At 43.0% G+C, this 22,766-nt stretch overlaps 1 protein-coding gene across 3 annotated transcripts in view; it reads right to left on the bottom strand.

Moving 5' to 3' along the window:
* Nucleotides 1-22,766, bottom strand: part of HSD17B4 (hydroxysteroid 17-beta dehydrogenase 4) — a 116,679-nt gene that overhangs the window by 23,861 nt on the left and 70,052 nt on the right. For all 3 annotated transcript variants that reach the window (XM_050945751.1, XM_050945752.1, XM_050945753.1), the window contains one exon: nucleotides 9,163-9,232. In XM_050945751.1, coding sequence (XP_050801708.1) covers nucleotides 9,163-9,232 — 70 coding nt within the window. The remainder of the gene's footprint in view (nucleotides 1-9,162; nucleotides 9,233-22,766) is intronic.

The following is a 22,766-nucleotide window of genomic DNA, read 5'->3' as shown; positions in this document are numbered from 1 at the left end:
TGATGGATACACCCTCTGAGTTCAATGTGAATCATTGATAACTACTCTCTGAGTAAGATCTCTGTAGCAGTTGTGCATTCACCTTAAAGTAATTTCATCTAGACCGCATTTCCCTAGTTTGCTTATGAGACTGTCCTGTGGGACTGTGTCAAAAGCCTTACTAAAAATCAAGATTTATCACATCTACTGCTTCCCCACTAGGCAAGTAACTCTGTCAAAGTAGTAAATTAGGTTGGTTTGCCATGATTTGTTCTTGACAAATCCATGCTGGCTTTTCATTATAATCCTGTTATCCCCTAGGTGCCTACCAACTGATAGTTTAATAATTTGTTCCAGTATTTTTCCAGGTAGTGAAGTTAGGCTGGCTGCTCTATAATTTCCTGGGTCCTCTTTGTTCCCCTTTTCATAGATATATGTTCTACATTTGCCCTTCTCCAGTCCTCTGGGTCCTCACGCATCTTCCATGAGTTCTTGAAGTTAATTGCTAGACTGCATCAGCTATTTCTCTATGTATCCCAAGATGAATTTCATGGGGCCTTGGCAACTTGAATACAACTTTATCTCAACAGGTTAAATAATATTTATATACTTCCCTATTTTGGTTTGCATTCCTTCCACTTGTTGTTATATTAGTTCACATTAAAAGAGACACAAATAGAGAACTGGGGAGTATCCCATTGAAATAGCTTTTGTTATCATTTATTATTTATATTATAGTAACACAAGTTCCAATCAGAACTGCGACCTATTATGGTATATGCAACACAAGACACAGAAATAGACGCAATTCCTGTCCTGAAGAGCTGGTAATCTATGGAAACAAGGAGACATTCAAAGAGAGAATATTTTTCTTAACGAATATATAGCTTCTATAATTATATACATATATTTAAATATGAATGGAGACTACAGGTAGGGCTAGTTATGCTACCTACTGAGGTTGCCTGGCACGCCCCATTATAAATTGCTGTTTTCAGGTGTTTACAGCTTTACCAATTTTTAACTGTTTGGGCTGAAATTATCTATGCTGGATGTTCACCTCAAAATTAATTTTTAGGAAAATTTCAGCCAAAACAGTTCAGCCATTTCTGAGAACAAGGCTAGGGAAAAATACAATTTTTATCTACATTAAAAAAATCCTAGCAACTTTTTTGGAACAGCACTAGTGGCTCTACACACTAGGGTTGCCAACTTTCTAATTGCACAAAACCGAACACCCTAGCCCCGCCCCCTCCCTTCCCTGAGGCCATGCCCCCTGCTCACTACATTCCCCCTCCCTCAGTGGCTTGCTCTACCCCACCCTCACTCACTTTCACTGGGCTGAGGCAGGGGCTTGGGATGCGGGAGGGGGTATGGGTTCTGGGCTGGGGTTGGGGATGGGATGAGGGGTTTGGGGCGTAGGAAGGTGCTCCAGGCTAGGGGTGGGGTGGGTCTGAGGGATTTATCGTGTGGGAGAGGGCTGTGAATTGAGACAGGGAGTTGGGGTGTGGGAGGGTGTGAGGGCTCTGGGCCAGGGTGGGGCCCTATGGTGGGACTGGGTATGAGGGGTTTGGGGCACAGAAGGGGGCTCCAGGCTGGGGCCAAGGGATTTTGAATGCAGGAGGGTTGAGGCAGGGAATTGGGATGCAGGAGGGGGTGAGGGCTCTGGACTGAGGCTAGGGATGAGGGTTTTAGAGTGCAAGAGGGGGCTCCAGGTTTTGGGGGACTCAGGGCTGCAGCAGTGGGTTGGGGTGCAGGGGGAATGAGGGCTCTGGACTGGGGCAGGGGATGAGGGGTTTAGAGTGCAAGAGGGGCCTCCAGGTTTTGGGGGACTCAGGGCTGGGGCAGTGGGTTGGGGTGCAGGGGGAGTGAGGGCTCTGGACTGGGGCAAGGGATAGGCGGTTCAGGGTACAAGGGGGGCTCAGGGCTGAGGCAGGGGGTTGGGGTGACTGTGAAGGCTCTGAGCTCGGGGGTGGGCTCAGGGATGAGGGCTGGGGCTCGAGCCTGGGTCATGGCCTTACCTCATGCAGCTTTCAGTCAGTGGCGCAGCAGGGGGGCAACTAAGGCAGGCTGTTTGCCTATCCTGATACCGTGTTGCGCGCGCACTGGATGCGGACAGCAGGTCCATTGCTGGGGGGGGGTGGAGAGAGAGAGAGGTTCTGTGCGTGCTGCTCCTGCAGCAGGCACCACTCCGCCCAGCTCCCATTGGCCTAGGAGCTGGACCTGCTCACTGCTTCCAGGCCACGGCGCAGTGCCCCAGGACAGGTAGGGACTGGCCTGCCTTAATGCCACACCACTGCCGTCCAGACTTTTAATGGTCCAGTCGGCGGTGCTGACTGGAGCCATCAGGGTCCCTTTTCGACCTGGTATTCCAGTCGAAAACTGGACACAGTCACCCTACTAGGTGCTAGACAAGGATCTGAAAATTGGCAGAGGATAGTCAGTGTCAGCAATGTGACTTTTGCCATTTCTCTTAAAATCCACCCAAATGTGGCCAAGTTATAAGTCTTTGAAAAAATGGCAGATGGTGCATACTTGGTACTGACTAGCTAGAGTGTAACAGCTAAAAATCTCTGAAGACTGTATGCCCGCTAAGCATGCTCAAGATACTCACAGCAACAGGACTGTGCATGAATGAAGACTACAACTGAGCACGCTCCCCTCTAGGTCAGGGGCTCAGGGGCAAAGCTGGACTTTCCCTGTAATGGCTGCTCCAGGCCATGCGAGGAGAGGCATGCACCAGGTACTGAACTTAAGAGAAGGGAGCTTGTCTCTCCTGCCTCTCAGTGTACTCCTGCTGGCATCCAGGGAGTGTAGAGGAGGAAGCCATCTGATTCATTTGAAGAGGGGACAATAGCTGGACATGGGAGGAGACAAAGTAAACTGGAACAAGGAGTCTGGTGAGACTAAGACTGAAGGTTTTATGGGAGAAGAGACCAGGACTGGTTGGACAAGGACACCAGGGCTGGGAACTGGGGGGGGCAGAGAAATGGAGACATTTGACAAGGAGCTGGGGTGCAAGTGAGGAAGTGGGACTGGCTGGGCAAAGACACTGAGATGTAGAGAGCCAGGGAAAGAGTGGGGGGAAACTGAGATTGGACGAGGAGCCTGGAGAAGGAGACTAGGACTGTGAGCCAGTGGCCAGGAGGGAGGAGAGAAAGATCAGAGGAGGAGTTTGGGATGGAGACTAGGACTGGCAGGGCAAGGAGACTGGGAATGAGATGAGAAGCCTGAAGAATGGACACTGGAAATAGGCAAGAAGAATGGAACTGAGACAAGAAGCCCAGGCAACCTTTATTCTGGCATTCTTGATTTTATTGCTTGACTTTGCAACCTTAATAATGTTCTTTTAATGTAATTTTGTGTGTGTGATATACACCATACAAGTACCCACCCCTCAGCTTAGTTACTCTACATTGGCACATATGTAGGCATCACAGCAGAAATTAGTACAATACCAATATGAAGAGAACAATCAAGTCTGCGTACATGCATCCTTTACACTAAACATAAATAGCACTATCTTGTAGCTCTCTTACTGCCTACCCAAAACTGGCCTGGATGAAATGCAATTGGTTAAAGCTGAATCCAAGCAAGGCAAAAGTGATACTGGTAGGATGAGAGATGCACTTTAAAGAACCTGCCTCCTTCAAAACATCGAGTGCCTCAGACTGTTGTCAGTTTGAAGCCTTGGGGTCTCTTTTGGATTTCTCAGTGCTAGCAGCTACACAAATAGCCATGTAGCAAAGAGATGCCAGTTTCATCTACCTGGTCAGAAGAAGAAGCCTAGCCTATCAGACACTGATTTTGACCTTTAGGCTTGATCATCACAATTCATACATGCAAGGACACTGGGAATGGGAGCCAGTGAGGCAAACAGAAGGGGTCCCTTGAGGCTGGGGTCACCAGTTCTTCCTCAGACTGTGGACTTGGGCTTGGTCCCTCTGGAAGCGATGTAGGTGATGGGGTTGTTTCCGGTGCTGGTGAACCGCTCTCCGCTGGTGCACCTGAGGGTATTTCAGGCTCTGGCTGAGCCTTTTGGGTATGGCTGTCTGTTGTTTCTGCCAGTTCTGGCTCGCTGGCACCCTCTGGCGTTGAGTTTGAAGATGTGGTTGCACTTGCTGGTGCTGGTTGCTGTTCCAGTTCCGGGCCTGGGACTGGAAGTGCTGTGGCTGTTTCAGTGGTAGACATGGAATCCGGGTCCACTACCTCTGTCTGGGTCTCTGGTAACACAGATGGGGCCTCTGTGGACGGCTCAGGAACAGGAATGGGTCTGGAAGCTTGCCTGGTTTGGCTACGTGTAACCATTCCCACTCTCTTGGCCCGCTTCACCTGGTTGGCCAAGTCTTCCCCCAGTAGCATGGGGATAGGATAATTGTCATAGACTGCAAAAGTCCACATTCCTGACCAGCCTTTGTACTGGACAGGCAGTTGAGCTGTAGGCAAGTCTACAGCTTGTGACATGAAGGGGTAAATTGTAACTTTGGCCTTTGGGTTGATGAATTTGGGGTCTACGAAGGATTGGTGGATAGCTGACACTTCTGCCCCCGTGTCTCTCCAAGCAGTAACCTTCTTTCCGCCCACTCTCAAATTTTCCCTTCGCTCCAAGGGTATTTGAGAGGCATCCGGGCCTGGGCATCTTTGGTGTGATGGTGGTGTAATGAATTGCACTCGCATGGTGTTCTTGGGACACTTGGCCTTGATATGTCCCAGTTCATTACACTTAAAGCATCTTCCATCTGATGGGTCACTGGGCCGAGGTGAGTTACTGGAGACTGGTGAGGTGGAAGAGTAGTGTGTCTGTGGCTTTACTTGGGTGGTATGTGGGGTCTTTGGCTGTCCTCGGTTGTAGGGTTTATGGTCAGTGTGCCCTCTGGGGTATTCGTTCCCCTTGACAGTAGCTTTCTTGCTTTCTGCCACTTCCATCCATCTGGCTCCAATCTCCCCCGCCTCAGCGAGATCTTTGGGTTTTCCATCTTGTATGTACCGTGTGATGTCTTCAGGAACACCATCCAAGAACTGCTCCATTTGTATGAGGAGGTGCAGTTCTTCCAAGGTTTTAACATTGTGTCCTGATATCCAGGCCTCATAATTTTTTGCAACGTAGTAGGCGTGTTTGGGAAATGACACATCTGGTTTCCACTTTTGGGTTCTGAAGCGCCGACGGGCATGATCTGGGGTTATCCTCATTCTGTATCTGGCCTTGGTTTGAAAAAGTTTATAGTCATTCATTTGCTGCTTAGGCATTTCAGCTGCCACCTCTGCTAAAGGTCCACTGAGCTGTGACCTCAATTCTACCATGTACTGGTCTTCGGGGATGCTGTACCCAAGACAGGCTCTTTCAAAATTTTCCAAGAAGGCCTCGGTGTCATCACCTGCCTTGTAGGTGGGAAATTTCCTGTGCTGTGGAGCAATAATTGGCGCCGGGTTGTTAGGGTTGGCTGTGTTTTGCTTAGCCTTTTCTAATTCCATGGCCTGTCGGTGGGCTTCCCTCTGGAGTTCCATCTCTTTTTGTTGTTTTTCCATGTCTCGGCGGTGGGCCGCCTCTTCTTCTTCTAGTTTTCTTTTGTGTGCTGCCTCTTTGGCTGCCTGTTCTCTTTGGTAGGCTGCCAGTTTGATGCTTTCTTCCTTTTCTTTCAGCTCCACCTCTTTTTGTCTTTTTTCCAGTTGTCACCTGTGTTCAGCTTCTTTGATTTGTTCTTCGGCCCCCATTTTTGTCTTGGTAGGCATGGTTTCTGTTTTCTTGTGTTGGGGTGCCCTCCGGTGTTTATCTTCAGAACTGCAGGTTCTCTGTTGCCTCCTGAAGTCTGCCTAGCAACAGTGCTTATTTCCTTTTCTTCCTCTAGTGTAAACTAAAAAACCACTTTATTTGCATGTATATAGTGCTGGTAATGACTCTCAATGGGAGTGCTATTGCATGACAAAAGACCTGTAACAGCTCCTTAATAGCTTCTTGCTTAATATGCAAGCCACAAACTGCCAGAGAGAGCAGAAAAAAAATTCTCTCTGGTTTCTTTGAAAACCAAACCCTCTCTGCTAAAAAGTCCCTAGCAGAGAAAAGAAAAATATAATATTCCTACTGGCTTCTGGATTCTATCCCACCACTGCACACCATGTCATAACTTTAGTCCCAGATTTGGACCTTAGCGTCCAAAATATGGGGGTTAGCATGAAAACCTCCAAGCTTAGTTACCAGCTTGGACCAGGTACTTGCTGCCACCACCCAAAAAATTAGAGTATTTTGGGGCACTCTGGTCCCCCTGAAAAACCTTCCCGGGGGACCCCAAGACCCAAATCCCTTGAGTCTCACAACAAAGGGAAATAATCCTTTTTCCCTTCCCCCCTCCAGGTGCTCCTGGAGAGATACACAGACACAAGCTCTGTGAATCCAAACAGAGTGACTCCCCCTCTCCGTTCCCAGTCCTGGAAACAAAAGCACTTTCCTCTTCACCCAGAGGGAATGCAAAATCAGGCTAGCAAATCCAACACACACAGATCTCCCCCCTGATTTCTTCCTCCCACCAATTCCCTGGTGAGTACAGACTCAATTTCCCTGAAATTTCCCAGTAAAGAAAACTTTAACAGGTTTTAAAAAGAAAGCTTTATATAAAAAAGAAAGAAAAATACATACAAATGGTCTCTCTGTATTAAGGTGACAAAATACAGGGTCAATTGCTTAAAAGAATATTGAATAAACAGCCTTATTCAAAAAGAATACAAATCAAAGCACTCCAGCACTTATATTCATGCAAATACCAAAGAAAAGAAACCATATAACTTACTATCTGATCTCTTTGTCCTTACTCTTAGAAACAGAAGATTAGAAAGCAGAAACTACTTCTCCAAAGCTCAGAGACAGCAGGCAGACAGAAAACAAAGACCTCAGACACAAAATTCCCTCCACCCAAAGTTGAAAAAATCCAGTTTCCTGATTGGTCCTCTGGTCAGGTGCTTCAGGTGAAAGAGACATTAACCCTTAGCTATCTGTTTATGACAGGAGGAATGAAGTTCCATGTGCTGAAAACATTCCAGCAGGTACAAAATGCAGAAGCCTCTTTGCTTAGGAATATAGATTAGTGTGAACATCACCTTGATGCTTCTCTCTCTAAACTGACTCCCCACTCAAGTGTCCAAATCAAGGTCTTGGTCCTGCAATTCATAATCATAACCTCCCATGCCAGCAATGCTGTACTGGAACAGTGAATCAGTTATTCAATATGAGGCAGCTCATGGGTGTAGGAGACAGAACTTTCACAAGAGCAGCACTTAAACTATGGAACTAAATTATGCAAGAGAGAAACCACTTTCAGTGCTAAACGCAAAACCCATTTCTTCAGTTTTACTTCCCTTCATAGCTTTTCTCACAAAAATGACAATACTAACAAGCACTCAATAACCTACAACCCAATCAAGCTACTTCTCCTACAGACTAGGATAAAAGTGAGGAAGCATGGGAGAGGGCAGTATTATTTCTATTTTTGAATACTTGGGAGGTGCCCATATGGCACAGCTATGGGGACCACACAAGTGCATAGATATTATATAAAAATACCCCTTCTGTGACAATATTTGTGAGTTTCAAATTCATTATCCTCAAATGCCTGAGCACATAAGCTTAACATTTGCTTTCTGCATGCATTTGTGAAAGAAAAACTTGATCATTTAAAGTGCTCATGGAAATCTAAAACAAAAAGGATGTGAGCTTGTCCAAAGCAAATTCACGGTAAAATTTAAGAGAACACTTATTGAAAATCTTTTCAAGTATTTGTTCAGTATGTTTCTATTTAATTTACACACGTGGGTAAGGAACTGAGCAAATCTTTGTCTCAAATGCAAGGCGGCTGTTCTTTAGGTTCTGTCAAATGAACAGATATTCTCAGCTACCACGTTCATTTGGCTTTTCAAAAGACTACTTGCACTATGCACAAGTCTGGGTTTGTGGCAGCAGAGTAGCGCAGTCTGTGATTTCTTTTCTTTTGTAAGGATGTTTTCTTAATATTGGGTCTCAACACGTAAACACAGGCTCTTACTCACAGAGAAAACAGTCTCTCCCCAAGGCCATTCTGAGTGGAACTGTAGGATTCTATTTAAATATCCAACCTGCATCATCAGCAGCAGCTGAGCAACACAAATCCCACAATTAAGTGGATCAGTAGAATCTCAAGGACTGTAGTGAAATTTAACAACAAATAATAAATAACCAATAATGGTAAACTACCAACAATCAGTGCTGTACAAAACACAATAATAAAAGCCCCTGGCCCCTGAGACGCTTATTTGTCTAAAAGAGAGACACGGCTACAGGAAGATGCACTGGGAGATTAAGAGTTAACTTATGCGTTTCCTTTTTTCGTTGTTGAGGTAGAGAGAATACTAGTGGTTTTGAAAGCAGCGAGTCCTTAGGAGGGATCTGAATGAGGAGAGGATGGGAATCTGGCGTATTAACACGGGGAGGGAATTACAGGACTCTCATGCTAATATGTTTCAATATCCATGCAATTATTATTTTATAGAGAGACAGAAGGTAGGGGGCTCAGGAGCTTTTACACACTACCACTTATCTCTTTGAGCAAAGGCACTTCTGTACTATCAGTAAGGTGTTTGTAAAAACTCACAGTTCTTAGGTAATTAGATTACATTCCACTCCAGGCAATATCATCATTGACAAATAACTCCTGGTGTTACTTAGTTTGGTATGTGAAATTATCAAGATGACCAACTCTATGGGCTAATGGCAGTTCTCCGAACAGTTTTGTAGAAGTGCCTTCAAAAGGTTATTACATCAACTTTTTGAACTAAGACAGTAAACTGCAGATTATAGACTTTAAGATAAGAGAAAACTAGGGAGAGTGGCAGAATGGGATGCCAGGGAACTCCAACAGAAAGATGGAAGACTAGCTTTCCTTTAGGGAGGAAAAAGATTGTACATAAACTGTAACCAAAAAAAAGTGTAATGTTGCACATTATTTTGACTGACAAAGGGAACATTTAATGTTAAGTTTTAAGAAGAGACATTAAAAGGTCATGGGGTATGTTTGTTTTTTTACAAAATCCCTCAAATGTGTTGACTAAATGACAAACTTAAAAGTATTATTTTTACCTAATATTAAATTGTTCCCAACCCTAGCATTAATAAAAAAAAAAAAAAAAAAAAAAAAAAAGGTAGTGTTCCTCGAAGCTCACCTCCAAGAGCAGCAAAACCAGGATCAATGTGCAAAGGATTCCAATCCCCACTGAGCCGATACAAGGCAGCCTGTGGAAACAGAAAAAAAAAAATGGAAAATTAGTCAGGGTTGGTAAAGAAATCTAGGACAAGCCACATACAACCTGTGATTGTGGGAGGAATTCATCACAATCTACTTAGCTGGTGTTCTGATACTGCAATCTATAACAAGAACAAATATAAATTACATATTATTTTCAACACCTGCCACAGTACAGAAACAATTGCCAAAGATGCAGGGAAGAGTGCCAAGAATTGCATCTGGACTTGATATGTCAATGAACAGTATTAGCTAAGAAAGTATACAACTCTTCCTTGAGATTAAATATATGGGGAAGCATTCTGCCTTGAGATAGTCATCTCATCTCTGTATGCAGATGCCACATGACAAAGTGGGTATTCATCTTCAAAAGTTTATGCTCCAATACGTCTGTTAGTCTATAGGGTGCCACAGAACATAGACAAGTAAATGGGACAGTTGTGAAATGTCTGTGGATTCAGATAATTGTATAGCAAAATCATTGACATGCAACCGATCAATATACTGTGAAACGATGTCTTCTGACACAGAAGTGATCCGTCATTTGACATTGGTATTTTTGTCAGTACCTTGGCCTTCTTCTCCCCAAACACTTCCTCTGTTATTTCAACAACACATGGCATTATCAAGGTCCCAGAAATCGTACGGGATTTTTTTGTTTGAGCAATTTTATGCGCCACTATGTAGGATGACCTTAAAAGCTTTTATTCCAAAGTAGTTCTGAATTTCATTATTCCATTAGTATCAAGCAGTTCCTTGGCCTTTCACTCAAAAAATGAACGATGCTTATACTTATGCATGACATGCTTTGTAATTAAGTGTCTCTGTAATTTGGAGGGTTTCAAACATTCATTGGTCAGTACTTGTGCACAAATTACACACTGTGGTTGAGATATATCTCCACTTCCAGAACAAATAAAACTGAAATTCAAATAGTTGTCTTCATAGTTCCTAAATTTTGCAAGGTTAATAACAGCTTTGTGTTTCTTACTCTCATCACCTCCTTGGTGTTCTTCACCCCTTAAGGTGGTTGAACTTGTTGAAGGAAGTTCGGTATCATCACTCTGTGGGTTTTGTTGTTTTGAAGCCGAAGGTCGAATTCAAAATGTATCCATATCTGATATTTATTGTTTATGCTTACAACAATTTCCCCTGTGCTGTGTAACTTATCCTACTCCCGCTGAAACAGTTCCTTTACACCCTGTGAAAAAGGAAAGGGGTGGGTGGGTAGCTCCCTTTTATGGACACCCAGACAAACAGTTAGCTATAAAATCCCTCTTTGTAGCTGTTCTCTACTTGCTTTACCTGTAAGGAGTTAAAAGTCTCACTGCTTGCATAGGTAAAAGGAAGGGAGTGGGCACCTGACCAACGAGAGGGCTAGAACTTTCTAAAGTTGAGAAAAAACTTGCTCTGTGTCTGCGGTTGTTCTGGGACAGGGCAGCAGTTATGATGTAAGAAGCTTGAGCCAGGTATGAAAACCCATCAGTATCATACCTACAAACTACTCATTTGATACCCCGAGAGAGAGAGAGAGAGAGCGCGCGCTTGAGGGTATCCCACAGAAAGGAATTCCCAAGTTAGCCTTTCTAGGTTTTCAAAGGGGTTCTGCACTTGGGTGGTGACAGCATCTACCCATGCAAGGTCAGAGAGAAGCTGTAACCTTGGGAGTTTAATACAAGCCTGGAGTGGCCAGTATTAATTTTTAGAATCCTTGCGGGCCCCCAATTCCTACACTTGAAGTGCCAGAGTGGGGAATCAGCCTTGACACATCCAGTAAATGGAGCTACATAACCTGCAAGGATGGCATCAGACTCAGAAACCAAGGAGTGAGCCCTCGCATGTAAGGTCTCTGAAAGCAGAGCCAGTGCTGGGCCAGAGGACATTGAGGCTGACCTACAGGCTGGGTGGCCCCCACCTCAGGTGCTGACCCAGAAGCCTGAGCCCCACCTCCTGGGGATGAAGCTGGGGTAAGGGCTTGGGCTACAGCCCTACTGGGGAGCAGGGTTTCAGACCACGCGGGGTGGCTGGGCTCAGAGCTTCAGCCCCTGGCTCCCGCATGGTGGATTTCTGTTTCAGTCTTGTAAGGGAACTAGGGCTTGGGGGCTCCAGGATTCAGCCCTGCAGCTCCTAGCTTTAGCCCCATGGGGGCAACCGGGTTCATGGCTCCAGGCTTCAGCCCCATAGTGGGTTCTTGCACCAAGCTCCCATCCAGGAGTGGGGACGCAGCAGCATGAGGCTTCTCACCTCCAGTGGGGAGACCCACATCTGGAGTCCAGTCAGTTGCCATGCTTCCAGCAGGAAGCCGGAACCCTGTGGGACAATGGCAACCCCACTTGCAGTGAAGACCCAGCAGCAATGACAGCCAGCAGCCGATGTAAGGAACACAAATGTCTACATAGACACTGTGTGGCCCTAACTACATCAACATAAGCCTTACACCTTATGGTATGGTTGAAGGGGATTTATGATGTCAGCATAGCAAGAGAGTTACACTGATGGGAGGGGCATTTCAGTGAGTACACTGCCACTATTTTGTCTACGACAGCTGACTTTTGTCAACAAAACTGTGTAGTGCAAACAAGGCCTAACAGTCTACGGTACAAACACACAACTGTCAAGTCTTAACTACTGCACTAAGATCTACAAATGAGAGCTCTGCAAATGGGAAGGCAGGACTAACTTGCTGCAGGGACAGGAGAGGAGAATTTTGACCATATTATCCATAAGAAGCTGGTAAATTTGGTTCTGTGAGTGAGTCAAGTCAAGCTGTGTGGGAAGTTGATGTCACCCCTTACTGCCAGGAAGTAGAGAGGAGCAATGTGAAAAGCAGATTAGCTCAAACAATGGGTGTCTTTGTTAGGAGTAATCTGTTGCCTTGATGCCATTGCGATTAAAGGGAGATGTCAGTCATTTTGAAAGCGAGCAGCATGTGGCCTTGGTCCCATTAACAACAGTAGGAGATTACAGCCATTTTGAAAAAGAGCAGTGCTTCATGGAATTCTCTAAAGTAGAAATTATTCTCCATTACAAAAGAGGCTGAAGAATAGCAGCAAAAAGTTATCCTTAATCCTAAAATGTTCACGTTTGGCCTGTGTAAAAGAATTCAGTGAGTTATAACTAAATGGGAAGTTTCAGTATCTTTGCTATTCTGCTACTTTGCTCCTAAATTTCTTAAAGGACCTATTTTTAATTACTTTTAAATCAAACTAATTAACAGTTTTACTTGTAAATTGTTGGAAAATTCATTATATACTCAAAAATAATTTTGGAGAGCATATATTTTATTTTTCACAAGGATATTAAATGCCTGCTTTAAGTGCAACACTTGACTCAAACCTAACTATGTAGCTGCAGCCAGTATCTCTATGTGAAGTAGTGCTTGAGTTGAGGAGAAAAGTGAAAGAGAATTTTTATAATCCACACTTAAAAAAAAATGCAACTAAAGACAAAACATGACATGCTTACTTCTTATAAAAACTACCAAGTAGTGTTTAGAAATAACTAAGTTCAAAACATTAAATGCAATCAATACATTTGATCAAAAATCAGAAGTATTAAAGTGTTTTACCTTTCTTCAACATTCGTCTTAACAGAAATGTTCTCAGTTACAAAAACATAAGACGTAACTGGATAAAACACAGTTCAGGTTTAATGCAGCCGAAGTTAAACCTGTAAACAATTTCTTTTAACTGAAAGCAATCTTTTGTATTGTTTCATTATATGAATAGTATTCCAAAACAAAGGCAGATTTAAAAAAAACCCCAAACCTTGTTATCTTCGCTTTCTACGTCCCGACAATGATGACAGCATTTCCTGAAGTCTTCAGTGATAACATAAAAAAAGTGATCCATCCTTGGAGTTTGATAAGAGTCAATTGATTAGGGGTATTAGACTGAAGTCAGTCATAACATGGTTAGATTGTTCTCCAATTAATAATAAACTGTCAAGTCTCATTTCCTAACAATTTAGGAGTTCTGCCAGATAACAAAAGGAAAGGCGATATTCAACCTGTCCGTGCCAATTTTTCAATCTTGCCTGCATACTACAATAAAGGTCACTGGTAAAGCTAACAGAAAAGGAAGCCAGCTCTCCATTTATACATTCGCCCTTCTGTCTGGAAAGAAGAGTTTTGTGAGAAAGGGTGTAACTTTTTCTTCGCCTAAAAGATACACATGCCAAAAATCACAGTTTTGCTAACGAAGAGCAGCAGTCAAACATCGTCATGCAGGAAAAAAGCTGATTGCTAGAACGCCGCTTTGGATCTACATATTTCCAAGTGTTGTGTTCTGCCACAAGGGCACTACAGAGTTCTCTCTTACCCATGCCACCAAATGTTTCTAGTTCAACTAATAGATCTGATATAGGCTCTGATCTAGAGAAATTCTTAAGTGCCTAGCTGAATAGGGATGGGCTTAAGCATATCTATTTAAGTACTTTGCAGAAACAGGGCCTTAAGCATTCAAAGTTATGTTAATCACCTATTTTTGCAAGGTAGGTAATGGGAGGGAGGAATGGGTAGACGATACAAACCAGTACAAATATACTGTACTTTGCAGATAATAAATCTTTCTATTCACCTTAGAGGAGGAGATATATGTGAAACAAGTACCTTATAACTGGTTTCCAATAGCCAGAATATTTTTGTGAAAATCCAGTGCACAAATTATTCAGTTCTTTGAGGAGATACTCACTATAGGAAATCTCAATCTATACTTAGCCTGATAACATTTACTTGTAAACCCTTTGGGACCAGCACCAAGTCTGTGAGCTGTGTGGTTTTAGATAACTTTTGTCACTTAAAAACACTACCACCACCACCACCACCACCACCACCACAAGCAACATACAAAAATTCTTCTCTACTAGAATCTCATTTGAACAGAAAAGCTAGCCCAGGTTTATGAACCTTTACTAAAAGTGGCATAAATATTTGTACATACTTTGATAATACACACTGAATACATGAAGAGGGGGATGGGTGGAGATGAAAGAGGTCTGTATGTAAATAAAATGGCCAGTAGCACAATATATTCTTCTCCCATTCACCATCTTATAATACAGAACAAAGGCTAATGTACTCCAAATTCACAATCATCTTTATGCCTCCGAACTCAGAAAATTATATTTCTAGCTGCCCAGCAGGGATAAATTCAGAAAATGTAAAAATCTCACATCTTGAAAGTGGCATCATAAAATTTAATAAACTTTCTAAGTAATTTGCTATTATTAGGTGCTCGCTTACTTCACAATTTCAGGGAATTAACAGTGCAACATTCTCTGACTGCTAAAGCCTCCAGACAAATTAAGAAAACATCACATCCTTGCAATGGCCTCACTCCTCTGCCTGTACTGTCTTTTGTTTTTAAGCAAATCGTGTTGGCATGCTCTCAGAATTTATGAGCCAACAGCAGCATTTCATTTTTTCCATCATAAAACAAATTATTCATGCTACAAACAACAAGAGTCACCTGCGGCTTCCAGGAGGCTCTCTTATGCTGTCCTCTGAAGTTAGTGTAAAGTTACATGTTTCCAGGGAATGTTGCACAAGGCAGAGAGTCAACATTCGTCCTTTAACCATTTTCCCCTCTCCAAGCACTCTGCTCTTTTCAGAACCTTCTCTTTTACATGGCTGTATCTTCACAACCTCCCAAATGGCGCTACCAACTGTTACATGCCAGCGTCTGAAAAATTCCTTCCATTTTTGTATGCCTTATTGATTTGTTTTATTTAAAATAAAGGAAGGGCTATCAAAGGAATGAAGCGCCATGCAGAAATAATTACTACATATTCTAATTAAAGAAAATACCTTTATTTTTGCTTTTTCTTTGGGAATCTAATCACTATTTCATAAAAAAGAAACGAGGTCAGGGGAGAGAACAAGAAAACTATTGGTCAGCCTCACAAAGGGCTGCAGAATATCACTTCAAGAGGAGGAGAAATAAGAGGGTATGAAGTTCCCTATGGTGAAGAAGCAAATATCCCCATTCCCCAAATCCATGGTGGCAGACAGACTCAGCCCTAGTGTCCCAGCTACCTTTCACTGAATCTCCCTGTGGCTGATCAAAGGGCACCCAGAGAAAGCAGGATTATTTCCTGAAGGACTATCCGCTACCTTATCAGGAGATAAGGCCAGTCTCTTTATCAGCGAAGCTGTATAGAGAGTTATTGGTGGGGATCTACCAATGGAAGAGTAGGAAGTAAGAGAGGCAATATTACAGACACACGCACTATTCTGCACAGGCAACAGGAGATCTGTCTGGAGGGAAATACTCAGGCCCCAATCCCACCACTACATTTACAGGTCTTGTCAGTTTCATACCTTGAATAAGGCAGGTATAGGTACCAAAAGCAAGACAGTTACTCTTTAGACTCCCAACAGGCTTTATCTTGAGCTGCTAATCTAAGCTAAAAGCTGAGGTGCCATGTCCTCACTTCACATTTTAACCAGAGTCAGTCAACAGTTAGCTTAACCAAAGTAAGAAGAAACCTTTTTTGTATGTTTTTTAACAATATAAGATATACCCTCTCAGGGAACTCTGCAATTCAGAGTTCCCTGAGCCTCATCTATTTACAGAAACAAGCATAGCAGCAACAGTAGCATTTTGAGTCAGAAATAATCAATGACACAGCTGTTAAAAATGGGATGAAGTTGGGAGGAAGAGAGACAAATGGATTAAGAGGCAGAGTTTTTTTTTTAAATGTAATAGATGTTGGCTTAATATATTATACTCTCTCAATATTTAGAATGCACTTATTTTTCACAGTATATAAAGCAAAAAAGGTTTCATTTCCAAGTTCATCGTCTGTAACAAAACTAGTATTGCACACACATTTTTATCTATCCTGAACTCCACTGTGTTCCTATTTAGATTTAGCACCACCATACTAACCAGGCTTGAAAAATTAACCAGTCACGTACTAGCAAGAGGTACAGCAGTACCAATGACAAAGGAATCAGAGGGGGAACGGGGCCTACAGTGAGGTCCAGGGGAAATGCCCTGTTGATAACTCTTCCCAGCATCACATGAGCCCACAGAGTTCCGAATATAAAATACTGAAACTGTCACACCAGTTAAGTTTGCTGATCCATCTAGATCAGTATCTGTTGGTATCAGAGAAAGCCACAATAAGTCCCATTTCATACAGTTCTAGAATAACCCACTCAGAGGGCAAAATTCTTTATAACCTCTTTCTGTATTTCGCTGTGACTCCCTTACTGCAGTGGTTCTCAACCAGGGGCATGTGTACATATGGGGTTATGCAGAGCCCTTCCAGTGGGTACATCAACTCATCTAGGTATTTGCCTAGTTTGACAACAGGCTACATAAAAGCACTAAAACTCAGTATAAACTAAAATTTCATACAGATGACTTGTTTACACATTACACTGTATAGTATATAGAGCAGAAAATATACTATTTATATTTCCATTGATTTATTTTATAATTATATGGTAAATATGAGACATTAAACAATTTTTCAGTAGTAGTGTGCCATGACAGTCTGTATTTTTATGTCTGATTTTGTAAGCAAGTAGTTTTTAATTGAGGTGTAACTTGGGGGTAACGCAAGACAAATCAGACCCCTGAAAGGGGTACAGTAGTCTGGAAAGGTTGAGAGCCACAGCCCTACTGTGTCCATCCTTCAGTGGGATTAGTCCAGCACAGGATGGACAGGCTTTGAAACCCACAAGTTTCAAGTCTACCATGATAAAGAGCCCTGTGCAGAGAGGTTTATACTGAGACAAAACAGTACAGTTTGGTCCAGATGGGTTGGATAATTCACAACTGTTGAATACAGCAGATGGCTCCGAGCTGGTTCTGGAGACTTTGGAAGGTCTTGAAGAAGACAGTCAGAGCTAAGAACTAGCAGGTTCGATACTTGCCAGGTTCTGTCTCACCGTTATGAGTGGTAAGAGGGAGGGTTGTGACCACCCGGCCCTGCCCTTGTTCAGGAACATGAGGAAGCACAGGGCACATGTACAGCCCTGACAGATACAGTAACTCCTCACTTAATGTTGTAATTATGTTCCTGAACAAAGTGACTTTAAGTGAAATGATGTTAAGCTAATCCAATTTCCCCATAAGAATTAATGTAAAGGGGGGAAGGAGTTAGGTTCCAGGGAAATTTTTTTCATCACACACACACAATAAGTTTTAAACAAACAATTCAATACTGTACACAGCAATGAAGATTGTGAAGCTTGGTTGAGGTGGTGAAGTTAGAGAGTGGAAGAGGGTGGGGTATTTCCCAGGAAATGCCTTACTGCTAAATGATTAACTAGCATTTGGCTGAACCCTCAAGTGTTAACACAGTGTTGTTAATGTAGCTTCACACTCTACAAGGCAGCACGAATGAAGGGAGGGGAGACAGCATGGCAGACAGAGACACATACCCTGTGTGCGTGTGTGCGAGAGAGAGAGAGAGAGAGAGAGAGAGAGAGAGAGAGAGAGAGAGAGAGAGAGATGTGCATTGCTCCTTTAAGTATGCTGACCCCACTCTAAGTACACTGTCTTTAAAAAAAAATCAGGAAGTTGAGACAGCAGCTGCAGCCATCAAGCTCTCTCAGTTCTGAGCCCTGTTCTGTCCCCCCCCCTGCTGTATATGGAGAAGGGGTAAGCAGGGGGCAGGAGTAGGGGGGGGGATACCCTGACATTAGGCCCCCTCTTCCCTCCTCCCCTGCACAACAAGCAAGAGGCTCCTGGGAGCAGCTCCAAGGCAGAGGGCAGGAGCAGCACATGGCAGTGCGGGGAGGGACAGCTGAACTGCCCAGCAACTGACAGCCTGCTGGGCGACTGCTGCACAGGGAACTTAGAGAAATGGGGAGCTGATAGGTGGGCTGCCAGTCCACCATGGTTCCAAGCCCCCACCAGCTAACTCCAATGGGCTACTCTTCCTGCAAGAAGCAGACAAAGCAGGAAGCTACCAAACTACGTTATAAGGGAGCACTGCACAACTTTAAAACTAGCATGTTCTCTAATTGATTAGCAACGGAACAACGAAACAATGTTAACCAGGACGACTTCAAGTGAGGAGTTACTGTACTGGTATTAAAAAAAACCATCAGTTCTCACATGCTGAGGACCTACAGTTGGGTCCATACTGACACATGCTAAAAAAAGAACCTGTTATCCTCTGTACGAGCCTGCCCCGAGAGCAGAGGTTCTCAAACTTCAGTGCACCACAATCCCCTTCTGACAACAAAAATTACTACATGACCCCAGGAAAGCGGATTGAAGCCTGAACCCACCCAAGTCCCACTGCCCAGTTGGTGGGTCTCAGGCTTCGACCCCAGACAGTTTAACGCCAGCCCAGGTGACTCCATTAAAAGAAGGTGAAGACCCACTTTAGGGGCTGAAGCCCAGTTTGAGAACCGCTGCACTAGAAGGTAATATGACATATCCTGTGCCAGTGGGTTTCATAGTTACTAGCTAGACAGCAAACAAATGCTGAGTCTCAGGAACAAAAATTTCAAATCTAGATGCTGGACTTCAAAACCGTTTTGCTCTATTCCCCTAGTATGTCCTCTCACCCTAGTCTGTGTCCCCCTGCTGCTATACCCATTTCCCATCCATTTCTGTCTCCCTAGCCTGTCAACTAAAAATGCTCTTGTTGCTGCGCCCCTCTGGCTCCCTAGCCTAATCTTGGCCTTGAACGCCATCTTTCCCCAGCCCCTCACTGCTATCGATTCAGGATGCTTGCTCCTCCTTCTCCATGCTGCCCGGATATGAGAAGGGGGACAGTCTCCCTGTCCATGGTCACTGTGGTCCCTAGCAGCAGAAATTGCATACAAAGTCCTGCTCAGCCCCAGGATGGAGTTTCTGGAGAATTTAGCTGCCAAATTAACAAGCTTTGACTGAGCATGCACAAACAATGATTTTTGGAGAAATCAGCTGCCAAATTTGGGTCAAATTTCATAAGTAGAGCAACAGACAAGTACCTCACCCCAGGACCTCACCTCACCCTGTCAAATTACAAATTCCTGTTTAAAAGCATACAGAGGTGCTAAAGCGTCTCAAGAAAACGGCTGTATGATTTTTTTTAATATAGTCCAAACAAATGTGTCTGTCCCAAATCTCATTCTGAGAAACAGCTTAACTGTTTTTGCTGAAGCTTTCCAAAATTAATTCAGTCTGAAGCTGACGCTCATCTCGGAAAATTTCAACACAAATGACTAAAGTTTGGCATAATTATAAGAAAGTGAAAACACAGTCTTATAATGGAAACTTTTAGGCATGCTGAAGCACAAAAATTAGCATGAAACTCTCAAAACCCCTGTGACATAAGTATTATCATTTTACAGATAGATAAAGTGAAGCACAGAAGAGGTTAAGGGCTTGTCCTCACTAGCTTCAGTGTAGATTCTAATGCCCACCAGCGTGTTATGTGCTAGCTGGCCAATGTGGACCCTGCCGTAGGCACTAAAATTTCCATAGTGCAAGTTAATGTAGTACTTACTATATTAAAAACGATTACAGTAATGTGCCGTAGGGAACTTTTTGCATGCACCAACAGGGTCCACATGACCCAGTGAGTGCACAATAGACTGGTGTGCACTAGAATTTATACCTCAGGCAGCAAGGACTAAGACACTCTGTAAACAAGCCTTCAGTGACTTGCCCAAATTCTCATAGTGAGTTGGTGGTAGGGCTGAGATTAGAATCAAGGTTCGACACTCAATCCTTTATGGTGCTTTAACCATAAGACCTTTCCATTGCATAGTTAATGGTGTGATATATCATCTTGCTAGGCTGCTAGTGATACATTTTACATTCTCAAATTTAACTAAAATAGCTCACCCTACTCATACAGAGCCATCACCAAAATCCAGGAGAACTCCACGGATAGAGAGAGCACCCACAGAATACTCATAGTCAAAACCCACCATAGAGAACTACAGAGCTCACGCCCAATGTATCTAAAACTACTATTACAAATAGAAAAGAATTCTGCAGCTGACTGATATATCATCAGATATTTTATTGAAGAAATACAAGTGGTTATTTGACACCATATAGTACTTCTACCTCTGCATGCAGTTAGGTAGGTTTTCACTTAAGTGTGCACCATCAATGACAGTGGAGAAAAAGAGAACAAGTCGCATATAAAGGAGAGAGAAAATTACAGCTGCTGAAGATGTGTTCTTGAAAAATCTTTCCCATTTTTATTATCGACCAGCCTCACCTCCAGCATTGTAAATTCGGAACATTATATCCCTCACCAAAGTTAATTAAAAACTCATTTCACTCCACCTGTTTCCCCAGGAGAAAAAGAATCATAGATCATATCTGAAGCAGACACACGACACACACCAAACATGGTGGTGTTACAAACATCTTCTTATTGCGTTAATTAGAAAGCTATGAAGATCATCTGACCAAGTCCATTTTTCTGCATAATTTTCTACTCGTTGCTACTTATTTTGTGTAAGTATCTCACCAATGAAAGATGTTTCCAAGAAGCTAAAAATATGTTTTGGAGAAGGGTAAAAAGGAGCAAGTCTAATGAGATATGTATCACAGGTTGTGTATTTTAACTGCCTGATTAATCATTTAGTGGAATCTATTTCCATTCACTCATTTAAATTATCAGGTTGACAACTGACAGGACAAGAGTAACTAGATAATACTGCAGGCTCTATAACTACATTAAGTGTCCCCTTTGGGGCTGAAATTGAATGATTCGTCTCTTGTTAAACTACTAATAGTCAAACGCTTGCTGGACTTTTTTGATCTTTGTCAAAAATTCCATTTTATTCAAAGATTTACAGCAGTGAATGCAGTAAACCATTGCTCAGATTACAGATTGAGAGCAGGCCAGAAAACTGCTCCAGTGCGTCCATGTTTGTACATATTAATGCAACAGGACAGAAAGAAAAATACCGATACAAAAGTAACGAGCTCTTTGTGGAATGATTCCTCTGTATAGGGTGTTGCAGGGTTCCATTCTGTTCAAAATGCACATAAAAAGAAAGAGAAATGACTGGGCTGGAGTGGTATTAGCACTCTAACAGCACTCAGTTCCAAGGCGCTCTTTCCCTGGTTCAGAGAGCGAAGTATCATTTTATCTGCATATAGATAAAACTTACAACCTCTCTCCCTCTTGGATATATGGACTTTGCCAAAGTTATTATCTCTTTGTTGTCTCAATGGAGAACAACCCTTGAAGATTTCTCAATGCTCAATACAGAGTGTAGTTACCAATTTAGGACCTAATGCAACTCCCACTGAAGATATTCAGAGTCTATTGACTTCAATAAAAGTTCAAATGGGTCCTTGTGAGAGATGTCCATCTGTTCTGTAATAATTTATGAATACTGTATATCAACTTAGCTATTACAGTGTTTACCGTATGACTACAGTAGACTAAATCAGCAAGCTATTGGGAAACAAACGGGAAAGCAAAACAATGACTTCAACAAACACTTGAGAGCTTTTACATGACAATGGGAGAGCCGCTGGCCCTGAGGAGACTGACTCAACTTTATACTGGGCCCACCAAGCTGGTTTTTGATTAGCAGGGCCAAAACATCTGGTAACCGAGAAGAGAAAGGAACTCTGCTGGATAAAAAGCAAAACACTCTGTCCAAGGGAAAGGTTGTTGTCTGGGAGCTGGACTGACAGTCACACTGGCTGCAGATTTCTGAAGAAGCTAGGCCTGTCTGCATCACCATCACAGGATGGTGGGGATTTATGTCAGACAGACACGTATGAACTATTTATTGTTTTCAAATCCTTTTTCTCTTATGTCATGCTGTTTCAGTGAAACCATGCTTTGGTTTACGAAGGCTGTTGGGTCACTCTATTAGCCACTAGTGTCATGGTTCCCTCCTCATTTCTACTCTCAGGTCAGCTAGGCAAGCAGGAGCTAGGATGGCGAAATGCAACATCCAACATGAACTAGAATTAGTTAAATTTGAAGCTGAATTCCCTTGTAGGCAGTTAACTACCCTGCCCTCAGGCAGAGACAAAAATCTTCAGCTGCGCTGCTCACAGCGTAAAAAAAAAAAAAATTCTTTTGTTACAAGAACTTGACACCTTTGTCTCAGGCCAAGAGAGATAAGATCACTATCTGCCCTCAGCTCCTGCTTCCAAGCAGCTTCTCTTAAGAAAAAAAAATTCCTAAGGTTTGTGCTTCTGATTCAAAATGATCTCTGATTTAAAATGATCTCACCACTCTGCCACCATGTCAGGGTTCCTTCCCCACTCTGAACTTTAGGGTACAGACGTGGGACCCTGTCATAAACAGATGGTTAAGGGTTAATGTCTCTTTTACCTGTAAAGGGTTAAGAAGCTCAGTAAACCTGGCTGACATCTGACCAGAGGACCAATAGGGAACAAGATATTTTCAAATCATGGTGGAGGGAAGTCTTTGTTTGAGCTTTTTGTTTTGTTCATTGTTCGCTCTCGGGACTGAGAGGGACGGGACATTATTCTAGGCTCTCCCAATCTTTCTGAATCAGTCTTTCATGTTTCAAAATTGTAAGTAATAGCCAGGCAAGGCGGATTAGTTTTATTTGTTTTC

This window comes from Gopherus flavomarginatus, chromosome 3 (assembly GCF_025201925.1).
Source record: "Gopherus flavomarginatus isolate rGopFla2 chromosome 3, rGopFla2.mat.asm, whole genome shotgun sequence".
NCBI classification, from domain to species: domain Eukaryota; kingdom Metazoa; phylum Chordata; order Testudines; family Testudinidae; genus Gopherus; species Gopherus flavomarginatus.
The sequence above is the reverse complement of the archived record's forward strand: the minus strand, read 5'-3'. Positions and strand labels throughout refer to the sequence as shown.